Below are 13,492 nucleotides of genomic sequence, written 5' to 3' on the forward strand. Positions count from 1 at the left end.
AGAAATCATCAAGCATTATACAACACAATTATTATTATTAGCATCTTTTGGTCACTTTATTGTCTTGGTCACAATGGCCTAGGATGTGCTATGGTAACAAACAATCTTTGAGACTTTATATGACTTGAATTTATTTCTTATTCCTGGTACACACCCCGTGTGGGTCAGTAGAGGACTCTATTACCAGTGACCTACACAGGAGGTTTTGTGACCACGTGTGTATCCAGTCATCACAGTGCTTTGTACAGGAAATCAGATATTTCACCTGAAAGTGGCACATCACATCCAGCCACATTTCATCAGCCAGAGTAAATCAAGTGCTCCTACCCAAGTTCAAGAAGGGCAGGGAGTGCTGTCTTATAACATGCCACTGAAGGAGAAGTGGAATATTTGTTGAGAAACTGTAATGACTGCCACCTCTACCAGAAGCAAAAAGGCTGATGGAGAAGAGCGTTTTAAAGAAGGACTGTTAGTTAAACATAAAAATATAAAAATATCTGAAGAGTAAATCAATTAGAATTCACTTTATCATAGCAAACCCAAGAAATTAGTGCATGAAGGAAGACAGAAATTTATTTCACTCTCATGTTCAGAAATAGGCAGGCCAGTAGTGGCATGATAGTTCCATGGCCATCAGAGGCTTAAGATCATTTTATTGTCCTACTATACCAATATAGCATAAGCCTTCTGCTTTTCAGTTTATCTCAGGATCAGATGTGTGGCTGCAGGGTTCCAGCCATCCCGTCTGCACTTGAGGAAGGTAGTGGAAGGAGGGAAAATAACAAAAGAGCAGAAGAGCTCTTTCTTCCAGCTAAGCTAGCTTCATTTGAGCAGTTCTTTTGAATGTCCCATTCAGTAATTCTGATATTGGATAGATTTTATTGTCATATTGTATGCACATATCAATACGTAACCACAAATTCCATCATTATGTACAACTATAATGCACTGATAAAAAATGTGGAAAAAAATATGCTTATATGTCATCGACCTGTGGCATGTAGTTTTTGAGCTGCATGCTTTGCCTCCTGGGTAAAATTGAGATTTCCATAACTAAGGAGCAAGGGACCAGCCGACCTTGGATGGCACTGAGCAGTCCTGGTGATGTCAACTTAAGACGCAAATGTTGGTTAAGTAGGAACGGCAAGGCAACGATGGCTGTGCATTGGCACTTAGCAGCCTGTGCTCCACAGCACACCAGTGCATAGAGAGCTGGGACTGTCTTAAGAGTGTGATATGACCAGACAGGTTTGGGAAATGTGGAAAGCTTTGGCGTCTCTAGAGATTTGCAGGGTAGGTTAACACATTAAAAGCTCTGAGAAACTCCTCTATAAAGAAATCCCCAACCTACTAATTTTTTTTAACCCAATGTTCCCAGACTTCTTTGACAGTGGAAACTCAACACCCACGGAACTTTGAAGGGACACAGAGAGATTCAGCTATAACTTCTTGAATTTGCCAAAAAGTTTGTAGATTCTTGATCACATAGTATAAAGGCCTCATTCTAAAATTGTCCCGTCTTGCTTAACCCACCAGCCAGCCAACCGGCCAACTAACTAACCAACCATGCTAGGAGTGAAAGCCTTGGCAGGGAGGAGTCATGCAAATGAGGCCCTGTTATTAAAAAAACCTGTCCAAGCTGGTTTTTATCAGCCACCTGTTCCATTAGTTGTGACATCAGATGATGGACTGAGATTGGCTTGGATATCATTCTGTCAAATGACAGGCCCCTGCCCCAGGTAGCTGTTGATGGACTCTTGGCCATCCCACCATCTCTGGAAGTGAGAGTGTTAGATGGTCCTGCCAGCTTATCTTTCCTTCCTTGAGAACCAGAGAGAAGGCCTGTGTTCTTGACCAAAAGACCTTGGCCCCTCCCCTTCCATATCCGCACAACCCTGGCCTTCATGGTGGCTTCCATGCAAAAGGAGAAGGGAAGCTCCTTCGATTGTGGAAAGGGTAGACAACCAGCTAGTGAAAGGTGGCTTGCCATCCTTATTATCTTACAGTAGAGCTGGCTCTCTCACTAGTTTTGCTCCTGCCTGTATCAACTGCTGGGGTCCTTCTGGGTGGGGAAAGAACTCCTGAGAACGCGCTCAAGCAGACATTACATGTTGTTGGTCTTTTGTGAGCAGGTGGTAAATGAGTAGCTTTGGGGAAATGGTCCTGTTAAGGCTCTTCTTTCCAAAATAGAACCTTGGATGGCTTCCTAATCTTTCTTACTTAATTATTTAGGTAATCGGTTCTTGTCTTTAAAGTCCATCTGCTGCCGTTGCTATCTTTTTTCTTCATCTAAGCATCTTTGAAGGGCAAAATGCCAGAATCTTTTCTAGTCTGGTTCCCATCATTTGGATCTCGTGTTGCTGGAAATACTGGAACGTCACCCTGTCTTGACAGGTCTAGAGGGATCCGACGTTTGCACATCTCTGTAAACTGTGTGATACTCCTCCCCTCAATAGCTGTATCATCTGTGTAGTAACCTGATGGGGGGGGGGGACCCAGGTGGGGAGCTCTGTGTACCTGTTGATCTGTAGAGCAAGTTGTGTGTGTGTGACCTTGAGGAGACTGTGGGAGAATGCAGGAAAATTCTGTAGGGTGTGTAGATAGCGCTTCTTGTACAAAATTTGCCTCTGGCCTCTTACCCTGGAGAAGTCTCTTAACTTGCTTTATGGAGTTGATGTGCCTTTTCCTGAGTGTTGATGGGTTGGAATGAAGTCTCTGAATGCGAATTTAGGGTTGGTACTTTCCACATGTTGCCTTGGCAGGTCTGCGGCCATGACATGGGAACATCAGGCCAGGAAGCATGAGAAGTGCTGGCCAGCAAATCACAACAGCTGATAAGGGATTAAAATAGCTGTGCACCAGAGCTAGGGGAAAAAAAAAAAAAATCAAGTTAACATTGTAAGTTCTTCTTGGGTTGTTCTCATCTTTGTTTTATGTTCTTAACTTTATGTCCTCATTTTTCCATTGTAAGCCAGTGGACAACAACCAGTTTATATACAGTTCTATGTTTTCATCTGTAAGGAAATAAGTTGAAACTGAGCTAATGTGAGTATGAATATGTAAAATTCATGAACTGAGAAAAATGTTTTTGAAAAATTTCATTTATCTCCTCTGCTGATGTTTATGTGTGACCTACCAAATGGACTGTCTCAAAGATCATCAAATCAACCACGTGTGATAAATCTAGTTATATTAGCTCTGGGCATGAATTAAATTTCTTTCTCAAGCCAAGCACCTGAAATTTATAACTGCCTACCCATCCCCCCCATGACCCCTTCCAGGCCCACTATTTGGGGGACAGTGAGTGATCCCTTTAATCTATCAAAGGATTTTTAAAAATTGAATAGAGGGAAAAACTGGAAGTTAAGAAACACTCGAGGTCTTGACCTGACTCTGTAACTAGTTAAGACCTTCAACAAGTCACCTAAGCTGTTTTGTTGGAAATCCTGTGATTTTATGAGTGTGTAGTTCCTCACTCTGGGCCTCCAGTAGCTCTTCTGTAAAATGGGGAGAGGATCTGTTGATCTCATGTTGGAAATCCCTGCTCCAGTTGTCACAGATCTTCCTGTGGCTGCGGATGGCAGGACTGTGGTGGGGGGACGTCGTCATTTAATATTCATCGTGTGTCTTTATGTCACAGCTGTGATCTAGGTACTGGGGATACTGCACGGAACAAAACCAATAGAACTTACTCCTTCTTGGATGAGAATTTTTAGCAAACACTTTTTGAGACCTTATGATATGCTATGACTCTAAATGATTTATACATATTCTTTATTAAAAGAATGTGAAGTAAACACTGTTATCCCTATTTTACAGTTGAGGAAACCAAGACTTAGAAAGATTTAATAACATGCTCAAGGTCATTTAGGTACCACCTGTTGAAGCTGAGGTGTCAATGAGGCTTGTTGACTGGTCTTAACCACTGAGCTATCCTGTCTCTCCCTGTCAACCAATTGTTTTAATTCAGAGTAATTAGTATTTAAACTAGCTGATGGCCACGTAGGAACAAGACAAAAATAAAATGAGTTTGACACAGAAATCTGAATTCCTGCTTGCTGTTTAATCTCCCTGTCTGAGGCATCAGGATCAGGGACATGGAGCAACCATGGTATGGCCGACTTCTATGCTCCCAGCCACTTGCCTGGTGGTGGCTGCTGGGCTTGAGGTTACTGCATCTTCTCTGGCTCCACTGGTAGATCACAAGGACTTCAACCATCCCCATCACCCCAAGTCAGTTTCAGCATTGGCCACTTGTAGAGAAGTGTGTAATGATGGACTTGGATTCAGAATACCCAATTTGAATACTGGCTTTACTATTCTGGGCAATTTTTAATAATGCCAGAGGCAGCGGTAATATAGCTATTATTTATTAAACACTGTTACATCGTGTTCAATGCTGCATGTATATTGTTTCTGATTCTCAGAACAATCCTCCAGGGGTGGTGTGCGAATCCTCACATTGTCTGCTCTTGGCTGCTGTCTATCTCTTCCATTTGACCTTAGGCAAGTTACTTAATTCCTTGAAGCCTTAGTTTCATCAAGAGGGTTAGTAATATCTATTTCCTAGGTTGTTGTAAGGATTCAATGTGAAAATATTCAATAGAAAGCATATAGTCCGTTGCCTATTCCAGTATTCCAGTGGTAGTGATATTGTTTATTATAGCCTGATGTATAGCCAAAGGGGTTGCAGCTATTAATCTGAGGAGCCAGGTTTCCCTTCTGCTTGTAAAGACTGCCTTTGTGATGACAGGCCTGAGCCGCAGTGTGCTGAGGGGAGCCGGGGAGCCGCAGGAGAGTGCTGGGAAGCTGGTTTACTGCTGGCTGCTGCCCTGTAACAGGTGGAACTAAACTGACCTCAGTTCAGGTAGGAGGTGAGGAGGCTCCAGTCTCTGCTCTGAGAACTCAGTCTTCAGCACTGAGAATGGTGTTTCTAGAGGCTCGGCTCAGCCTATGTCTTGACCCTACCAAGAGCTGGCTGCTTATTGGGGACCTAGTATGGTAAAAAGACACCAATCCCTGCCAGGCACAGATGTATTGTTGGAGTCCTGGAAGCCAGCCTGTGCTCAGGACTGCCCTTCCCAAAGACCGTGCGTGACGTGTGGAGCTGGGGAGTTGCCTAGCATCTTCACGTGAAGGATGCAACCTTCCCAAGAAGGCAGGCTAAGTGGTATGATCCCTTTTACAGATGGGAAGACCAGAGTATGAAAAGTGGAATAACGGTAGCCATGAGTACAATCCAGACTGGAACCCCATTTTGGATCAGTCCTCGGATAGGTCTGCATAGTTTGCCTGTCTCTACAGATGTTCACCCAAGAAAAATCAGCCGTGTTTAATCTTCATTTTATTTTATATAAATTTTTACTTGAATTATCTGCTGTACTTCAAATGCATGGCTTGGACCAGTTTGTTAGAAGGAACTGAATAGAAGGAATAGAAGCTCCTGGGCTCTCGTCTGCACCTCCTGGATAACATACTGTTGGAGCACTGCTTTTTCTGTATGCCACTTGTGGTCATTTAATGTGTATGTGTCGTCATTTGCTCTTGTCTCTTTCCCTTTTTAGACTGGAAGCACCATGAGTTGGGGCAGGTGCCTTCTACTTCTACTTTGGATAGTACCTAACACATAGCAGGTGGAGGGGCCCAGGTGACTGTCAGTGTGAGGCCAGACCTTTGACCTCCCAGATGCCCACTACATTAGAAGAGGGAGCAGTGAGTAAAACGTGGCCTTTGAGGGACCTTGTCTGGCTGTGGGTCAGCAGGGACTGAACCCAGGGGATGTTAAGTTCGCCTGTGTTTCCGAGGCTGTACTTACTCTGGAAGGACAATCAATGGTGTTGAAAAAACCTGAAGGCCCAAGACAAATATGGAGAGTTCTTCTACTGTTCCTCTTTTCTTTGTTCTGTTTTGCTTTTGTTAGCATATGCTTGTCAGTTTTGGCTGAAACAGAACAAAACAGCTGCTAAATATGGTTCCAGGAGAAATAACGTTTTGGTCTTTTTCAGGCCGGTAAGTTTAGAGTAAGCACAGTAGTTTGGCAGATGTAAATAACCAGTCCCCGGGTAGACAGTCATACCAAGGGCTGTCTGTATTCTGTTGGAGTCAATTTTGCCCTGCTAAAGGACTGGTGGCCTCAAGTCAAAGATTCTGTCACAGAATGACTATGACTTTAAGAGGAGTATTGAACAAGTGGTATCTAGGGTCAGGTCATTGCTCGTGATCCCTCCCATTTCCTTTCTTAACCTCATTTTCTAAGAAGGGGGAAGTGTGGGGAAGAATAGGTGGCATCTTTCACCATGCTTCATGCTAAGGAGCTGTCGTCCTTATAGATACAAGTCTGCTGTTTGCAATCTTGGGGATTTAATCTCAAGATGTTATTTAGTATTCCAATAAATCTAGTATCATTCAGGGGACCTGGAAGAATCTCTGCTCCCAGGGCATTTGTAATTCATCAAGGGAGAGAAATGTGTGAAGGGATAGCAGACTCGTCCCTAGATCCTAAATCTCTTCCCCCTGCTGCAGAGTCTGACTGGAGCCTGCCAACACTGCCCACATGTCATCAGCTGAGGGATGAGAGAATTTGTTCCAACATCCCAGAAGCCTGAAAAACTTCATGTGTCTTCTCAATTGCCTCACTCATTTCTAAAGAGACATCTGTTTGTCCATAAATATCTGACCCTGTTTGCTAAGCTTGGGGTGACATTATTGGTTGAAAAGCAGTAGGTCTTCTTCTATTGGCTTTGTAAGGTTTATAGGCTTTTTTAGTTGAAAATCTATGAAATGCAGACTGGATTTTCCTGTGGTATATTTCTTGTTTATTAACTGAACTGGTTTGCAAAGTGCAAAAAAGAAATAGAAGGAAGGAGATGAATATTTATTGAAGTCCCATTATGTATCAGGTCCCATGCTAGTCTAGATACTCGTGGTCCTCGGAATCACCCTGGAGAGCGGTAATGCTGTCCCCATTTTAAAGATGAAGGCTCTGAGACTCAGGTCAGAGAGCTTGGTTCATCACTTGGGTGATGTCACTTGATTCATCACTTACTGAGTGATAAATCAAAGCTAGTGATTCTCCTGTCACAGTGGTACGCACCTGTAATCCCAGTGGCTCAGGAGGCTGAGGCAGGAGGATTGTGAGTTCAAAGCCAGCTTTAGCAATAGCAAGGCGCTAAGCAATTCAGTGAGAGACCCTGTCTCTACATAAAATACAAAAAAAGGATTAGGGATGTGGTTCAGTGGCCAAGTGTCCCTGGGTTCAATCCCCGGCACTAATAAAAAATCCCGGGGGAAAAAAAAAAGAAGCTGGTAGTTCTGATGCCATGGTGTAGTGTGGAGCTCAGAGTTTGGAATCTGACGAGGTGGAGGTTCATCTTGGCCCTGCCGCTCCTCAGTCCCATGACCCTGACCAAGTGTTCACTCTCTCCATGCCTCAGTGTCCTCACTTGTAAAATCAAAGATAATGATAACACCCACTTGATAGAGTTGTGCTCATGAAATAAACTACTCATGGAAGAGTTTTACAGTAGGCCCTGGCACAAAGTGGCCATGAAACGTTGGTTATTATCATGATTTGTATTACAATAACTGGCCAAATTCACCTTCATCAGCACTTGCGGAAAGTAATGCTTTCTTTCAGGGAACAGCCTGCCTTTCAATATGCAGTTATATTTCATTATGAAATAATGTAAACTACTCTACCTTAGAATTAAATTCTCTTCTCGGCCTCACGGCAAAGGTTAAGATCTGAATAAAGGCATGTGTAGCCAACAGGGATTCCTGGCTTTGGTAAATGTCAATGATTTGCTCTTTTCTCCTTGGTGGATGTAACATTCTTCCATGCCGCCCGTCCTGGCTTTAAGAGCAGCTAAGCAAACACGAGAGGGAGAATGAAGCTGACTCTTGTCTCCTGTCTGTGTAACATGATTATTAGGTACAGCCGCCTCTGCTTGCAGCACCGCAGTGGCCACATCCTGACAGCCTGTCTTCTTAATGCACAGGAGGCACAGCTCCCCCAACAAGCTTTATGGATGTTTTTGGAGCTGGGAATCCTAAAGGGACTTCTGCATGTGATAGCTCTGTGTGTCTGGGATTGGTGTAGGAGGGGTGGGGCTCAGCGGCTAGAAGAGCTTGTCTAGATTGAAAAGAAATGACACAAATGTGAGCTAGACCTTGGGCTCTGCATTCTGATCTCCCCCCCCCACCTCCCCGCTTTTGGGCAACTTCCTCTACATATGTCGTGGAGAATTGGGAGTAGGACGTCAACCTTATTTAGTAAATAATTATGTCCAGCAGTTTTATGTTGGACATGGTGCTAAGTGCTGGGAATTATGAAGATGAATATGACATTCTCTGCTCCCAGGGCATTTGTAATTCATCAAGGGGAGAAATGTGTGAGAGGATAGCACTGTGTGCAAACACGTTTCAGAGAGCTGTGCACCAGGTGCGGCAGGTGGAGAGAGGTAGCAGTGATTTGAGCAAGGCTACACAGAGGAGGTGGCAGACCGGGATCTCAGAGGAGGGAAAGATCTTGGCAAATAGGCCTTACGATAAACCCAGGCATAGGGCTAAGCGTCAGGTGTCAGGGAAACACCTGGTTTGAGGTCTCGGTTGGGTGTAACATGAGGCTGGGAATGGAGGTGGAGCCTCAGAATGACAAGACCTTGACTTTTAATTTGAAACATATTGTATGGAATTTTAAATCAGGGATCGTCGTGGTTAGAATAACTACATTAGAAGGATTCGTCTGGTGAGTAGGTTGGAAGGAGGGAGGCGCAGACAGAAACCAAATAGTGCCACGCAGAAATGGCCTTGGATGATGATATATAATGGGGGTGGGGGATTGGGGGTGAGAGAAGAACTTTACTTTAGATTATGTAGAGGGAAATAAGAGGGAGGGGGTATGAAAGATGGTGGAATGAGACAGACATCATTACCCTATGCATGTATGATTACACAAATGGTATGAATCTACATTGTGCACAACCATAGAAACCCAGTGAGGTACCCCATTTGTGTATGATGAATCAAAACGCAGCCTGTAAAAAAAACACACACACACACATACACAAAGAAATGATGAGGCCTGTTGGTGTGAATGAGGTAGAGGAGATGGGCATGGCAGACATGTGAAGGTCGTTAGCATTTGGTGGCCAGGGTGGGACCTTGAGGGAAGCCTAGCTTGACGAGAAGAGTCTGGGAGAGACTGAGAGGTGTGATGGAGGATAGAGGAGGAGGTCATTTTCAACCAGAGTGGTGCTCAGCTGAGTAATGCTCAGAAGGGCAAACTGGACAAGACTGAGAGGAGGCCATTGCATCTAAGAATGGAGGGGTCATGGCCCTCCTTGGGAGAATATTCCTCCCACTTTTTCCATATTGTTACTGGTGCATTATAATTATACGTAATGGGGCTGGGGATATAGCTCAGTTGGTAGAGTGCTTGCCTCCCATGCACAAGGTCCTGGGTTTGATTCCCAACAACACACACACACACACGTACACACACACACACAAACCCAAATAATTGTACGTAATAGCAGGAGTCATTGTTATGTATTTATACATGCCCACAGTATAATAATATAATAATATAATTTGGTCAATATCGTTCCCCAGCACTTTCCCATTCTCTCCCCTTGGGAGACAGCTTTCGAGGTCTTGCTGGAATAAAGAAAAAGGCTGGATCACCTCGTTCAAGCTTCACAAGAATGTAACTAACATGGATGTGTGTTTATGCAAAGGAATATTTGCAAACATTCCATTCTCCAGGTTCGAAGATCTAGATAATTGGAAAGTTTGGGGAAAGAGCGTCCATGGGTCAGGTGGGGTGTTCGTTTCCACTGCCTCACAGTGCAGCTCTACCTCTGCTTACTCCAGTCCTTCCTCCTTCACCCCCAGCAGGTGTGGATTCTGAGGATGCCACAGTAAACTTATACTGTAAATCAGAGATCCTTCATCCACTTCTCAGGGCACCAACCTGATGTGATGATCATTTCCACTGCTGTTGTCCACTTAAGGCCACTTAGCAGTGGGATTTGTTAGTTCCTTTGACCTTTTTTTCCTTTGGATGTGGCCAGCAAAAAGCCTTCCTCTGTTTTAGCAGGTGGAATAAAGTCTATATTGACCCTCCTTGGCTTGAACTACCTGAGTCATGTGCCCATTAATAGATGATTGGAGGAGAGAAAGGGCTTTGGAAGTCAGCAGCCCGGATCCTTCTGAGACTTGGTTGTGACCCCAACCCTGAGAAGAGATCCAGGAGGCGGGGAGAGCCCTGGGTATGGAAGCTGATTCCTGGCCCGCAACTGTTTCTGCTCCTGCCCTTCCTCGCACCCTGGATGGATTACCAGACTCCTTAAGGCAGCCACCCCTCACATCCTGCTTCTCCTCATTCACATCTTTTTCTACTCAAGAAAAATGAATGTTGAAAGCACAATTGAGATATTTCAAGCAAATGTAGAACCTCGCTCCAAATATGTTGCAGAAACACCACTGAGCAAACAAACTACTGGGAAGCACAGCTTAGAAACAAACAGCAGCTGCCACCATTTATGGGCTGTTTTTTCTTTTCCTCATTTCTTTCTAATTCCGTTTGTAATAAAACCTGCTGCTCTAATGGCCTAGTGGTTTAACAAACGGCATTTTTCTTCCCCATCCTGAGGCCTCCCAGGTGGCCTTGACTGTGTCTTGCCGCTCTGCGGTGTCGGTTGACTCAAGAGGTCTGGTCCTTTCACTGTGTTTTCCTGTCGTGGATCTGATGGAACATTGTCCCTGTCTGCTGGACCAGGTGGGGCATCACTGAACCTTTTGCACTTCTTGAAGGACAGGAGCCTAGAGTGTGGTCTTTTGCTCTTCAGACTTTGTAAGAGTGGGTAGTGCTCACTCTAGCGTTTCTTCAGGACAAAATGCTTACTCTTTTTTCATTTACTTTTGTATGGAATCTTCAAAGGCACATAGCCAAGGACCTTGACTTTAAAGAACTCTTGTGACACCCAACTCTTTTGCCTCCTTTCCCTATATAAAGGTTACTGGCCTGTGGAATTCCTCAACTTACAGATGATTACTCTTAGGTGTTAATAGATTGTCGTCTACGTGCGAGTCATTGTGCTGGCGCTCATTCTTCGCCAGGCTTTTGCAAGATGGGGTCATCGCTGTTTTATAGGCTCAAACACTAGGTTTCTCCCCTAGGCTCTCTCAGGCTCATGCAGCCAGCCAGGACAAAGCTGGCATTTAACCCAGGTCTTTTCAAAGCTCAGGGTGTTTCCCTCCTGCCTCACGGCCACTTACCACCACAATATATGCTAATGTTCACACATATGTTTGCTCAAGATGGGCCAAGGTTTGCAGTCTTTTTTTTTTTTTTTTAAATCTTTCAGAGTAGGTGCTTAAAAATTAAGATCTCACATTAAACCGTTTATTTTTTTAAGTCATTAGACTTGTCCGAGTAGTTTCTCCTGTGTTGACAGGACGACACCAGCTAAGTCAGCTCTCACCTCCTGCTCTTCCCCAGCCCCACCTTTGATTAAGTGTATGACTTCTCCAGTTTGGCTGAGGCTCCAATGGGGTCACTTTACTCATTTACCTCTCTTGTTTGGCCTCTGTAGGCCTTGAAGTTTGTGACTTGATTGATACTTTTAAAGAAGCAATTTCTTTCCAGTTAGGAATCAGTAGGGGTAGAAGTCAATTTCTGTCTCTGAGTAGAATTTTATAGGCTTTGATTTTTTTCTTTTCAACTGTTTGGGATTGTAATTCAGTAATAATAGCTGTAATTATTGGACATTTACTGAGCACTTCACATTTAACTGACTCCGAGGGTTTGCAGACTCCTGTTTTGGTGGTAGGAACGTACATAGTTCTCCAATTTAGTGTGTATTCTAAGTCCTGTGATTACCCTTCATTTACTACAAAAGTGTGTTTGGCAAGGGCAGCATTAGAGACAGGGGAGATGAATCCAGAGAAAAGCATTCTGAGAGAGTTAAGTATGTTGATAGCATTTTCTTTTGGAAGGTTTTGACTCCCATAGTTAAGATTGCCCCATGATGCAGGAACGTCCTACTTCATTCACTCCATTGTTCACCACAATGTGCAGACATTCCAAGAGAAATATCCTAAAAGAGTAGAAACTCCTCAGGATCATTTTATATTGTTTACCTGGAAGCATATTTCCATTTGCTGATGAGAACCATGTTCTTTTATCTTGTTTTAATAGAAGAAATGCCTCTTTGTGACTGATTTAAAACCATTTTGGAGACGTATAAAATAGACACAAAATGGAATTTGGTTAACTTAATAGGTGTAGTGGAATTAAATATTTCCAATTTTGATATTAACATGTGAGAGCCCTCCAAACCAAAATTATTTATTTGCTTCTTTTAAGTATTTGCTTTTGATTAAAACAATGTCAGGAATAATGCTTTGAATTATTATTATTTTTTTCCCTTTCTAGGACCCTGCAGGGATCTTTGAACTGGTGGAACTTGTTGGAAATGGAACATATGGGCAAGTTTATAAGGTAAGAGCATTGACCTTGAGCGTGGCTGATGTGTGGTTGTGGATCATGAATGCTGAGTGGCAATGTTGTCTGTTCTTGCTCATAAGTACCTCAGAACAGATTTAGTGAAATAACAGTGACAGAGTCAATCGACTCTGTCTTTTTAAATATATCTATAGTCATGTTGTCTAAGCTGGATCCTGTGACTTGTGCATTTTCCCTCAATATATATTACTGTGTTTGCATCAGACACATGAATTTGGATGCCGCGTTGTTAATTCTTAAGAGTGGTTAGTTTCCTTTACTTTAAGCACTGCCAGAACTGGTTTTCGAAGGAGAAAAGGATGCCATTTACTTTAGAAATTTAAGCTATTAGACTTTGGCAGCTGGAAAAGTAGATTTGTTTTAGGCCTGGGGCACACATTAAATGAGTTTAGCAATCAGTATTAGAGGAAGACTGGCCACCTCACAGAGCTAAGGCCTAATGACAGCACTGAATTTTACAAATTAGGAAATAGAGTTAAATTTAGAATTGAGCTTCATGTCCTTCTACTAATTTTTGCTTCCTAATTCACCTCCAAAATGTTTTTAGAATGTATTTTCCCCCAATAAGTGATCTAAAAAAATTTTTTTTTGAATGTGGGTTGATTTTTTTTTTTTTTTTGATTATCAAAAGGAAATGCAAATGAACCGTTTTTAGACTAAAACTTTGGGGATTTTGGTGAATAAGCTCTTGAAATGCCTTCAAAGAAACCCCAGCTGTTTCCTCATGATTATTTCTAGGGAAATAGCCATCATTTTCCTTAGTGGTAGTGATATGGGATGGTGTTTCCATTACAAATTATCTCCCATTGTTCTATTTTTAAAAATTTCTTCTCTGAGCCCTAAACTTCTCTCAACTGATTAAAATTATTGCAGAAGTCAGATTGTAATATTTCTAATTCTGCAGAATATCAATAATATATGTATAAGATGTTCTTGAATATCTGGTTTTTAAAGTGTAATTAT

The 13,492-nt window shown here is 42.9% G+C and overlaps 1 protein-coding gene across 3 annotated transcripts in view; it reads left to right on the forward strand.

Annotated features, from left to right (window-relative positions):
• The window catches only part of TNIK (TRAF2 and NCK interacting kinase), a 368,490-nt gene that overhangs the window by 72,840 nt on the left and 282,158 nt on the right, over positions 1–13,492 (forward strand). For all 3 annotated transcript variants that reach the window (XM_079155119.1, XM_079155118.1, XM_079155117.1), the window contains exon 2: positions 12,440–12,505. In XM_079155119.1, the coding sequence (XP_079011245.1) occupies positions 12,440–12,505 (66 nt within the window). The remainder of the gene's footprint in view (positions 1–12,439; positions 12,506–13,492) is intronic.

This window comes from Sciurus vulgaris, assembly GCF_902686455.1.
Source record: "Sciurus vulgaris genome assembly, chromosome: 10".
NCBI classification, from domain to species: Eukaryota; Metazoa; Chordata; class Mammalia; order Rodentia; family Sciuridae; genus Sciurus; species Sciurus vulgaris.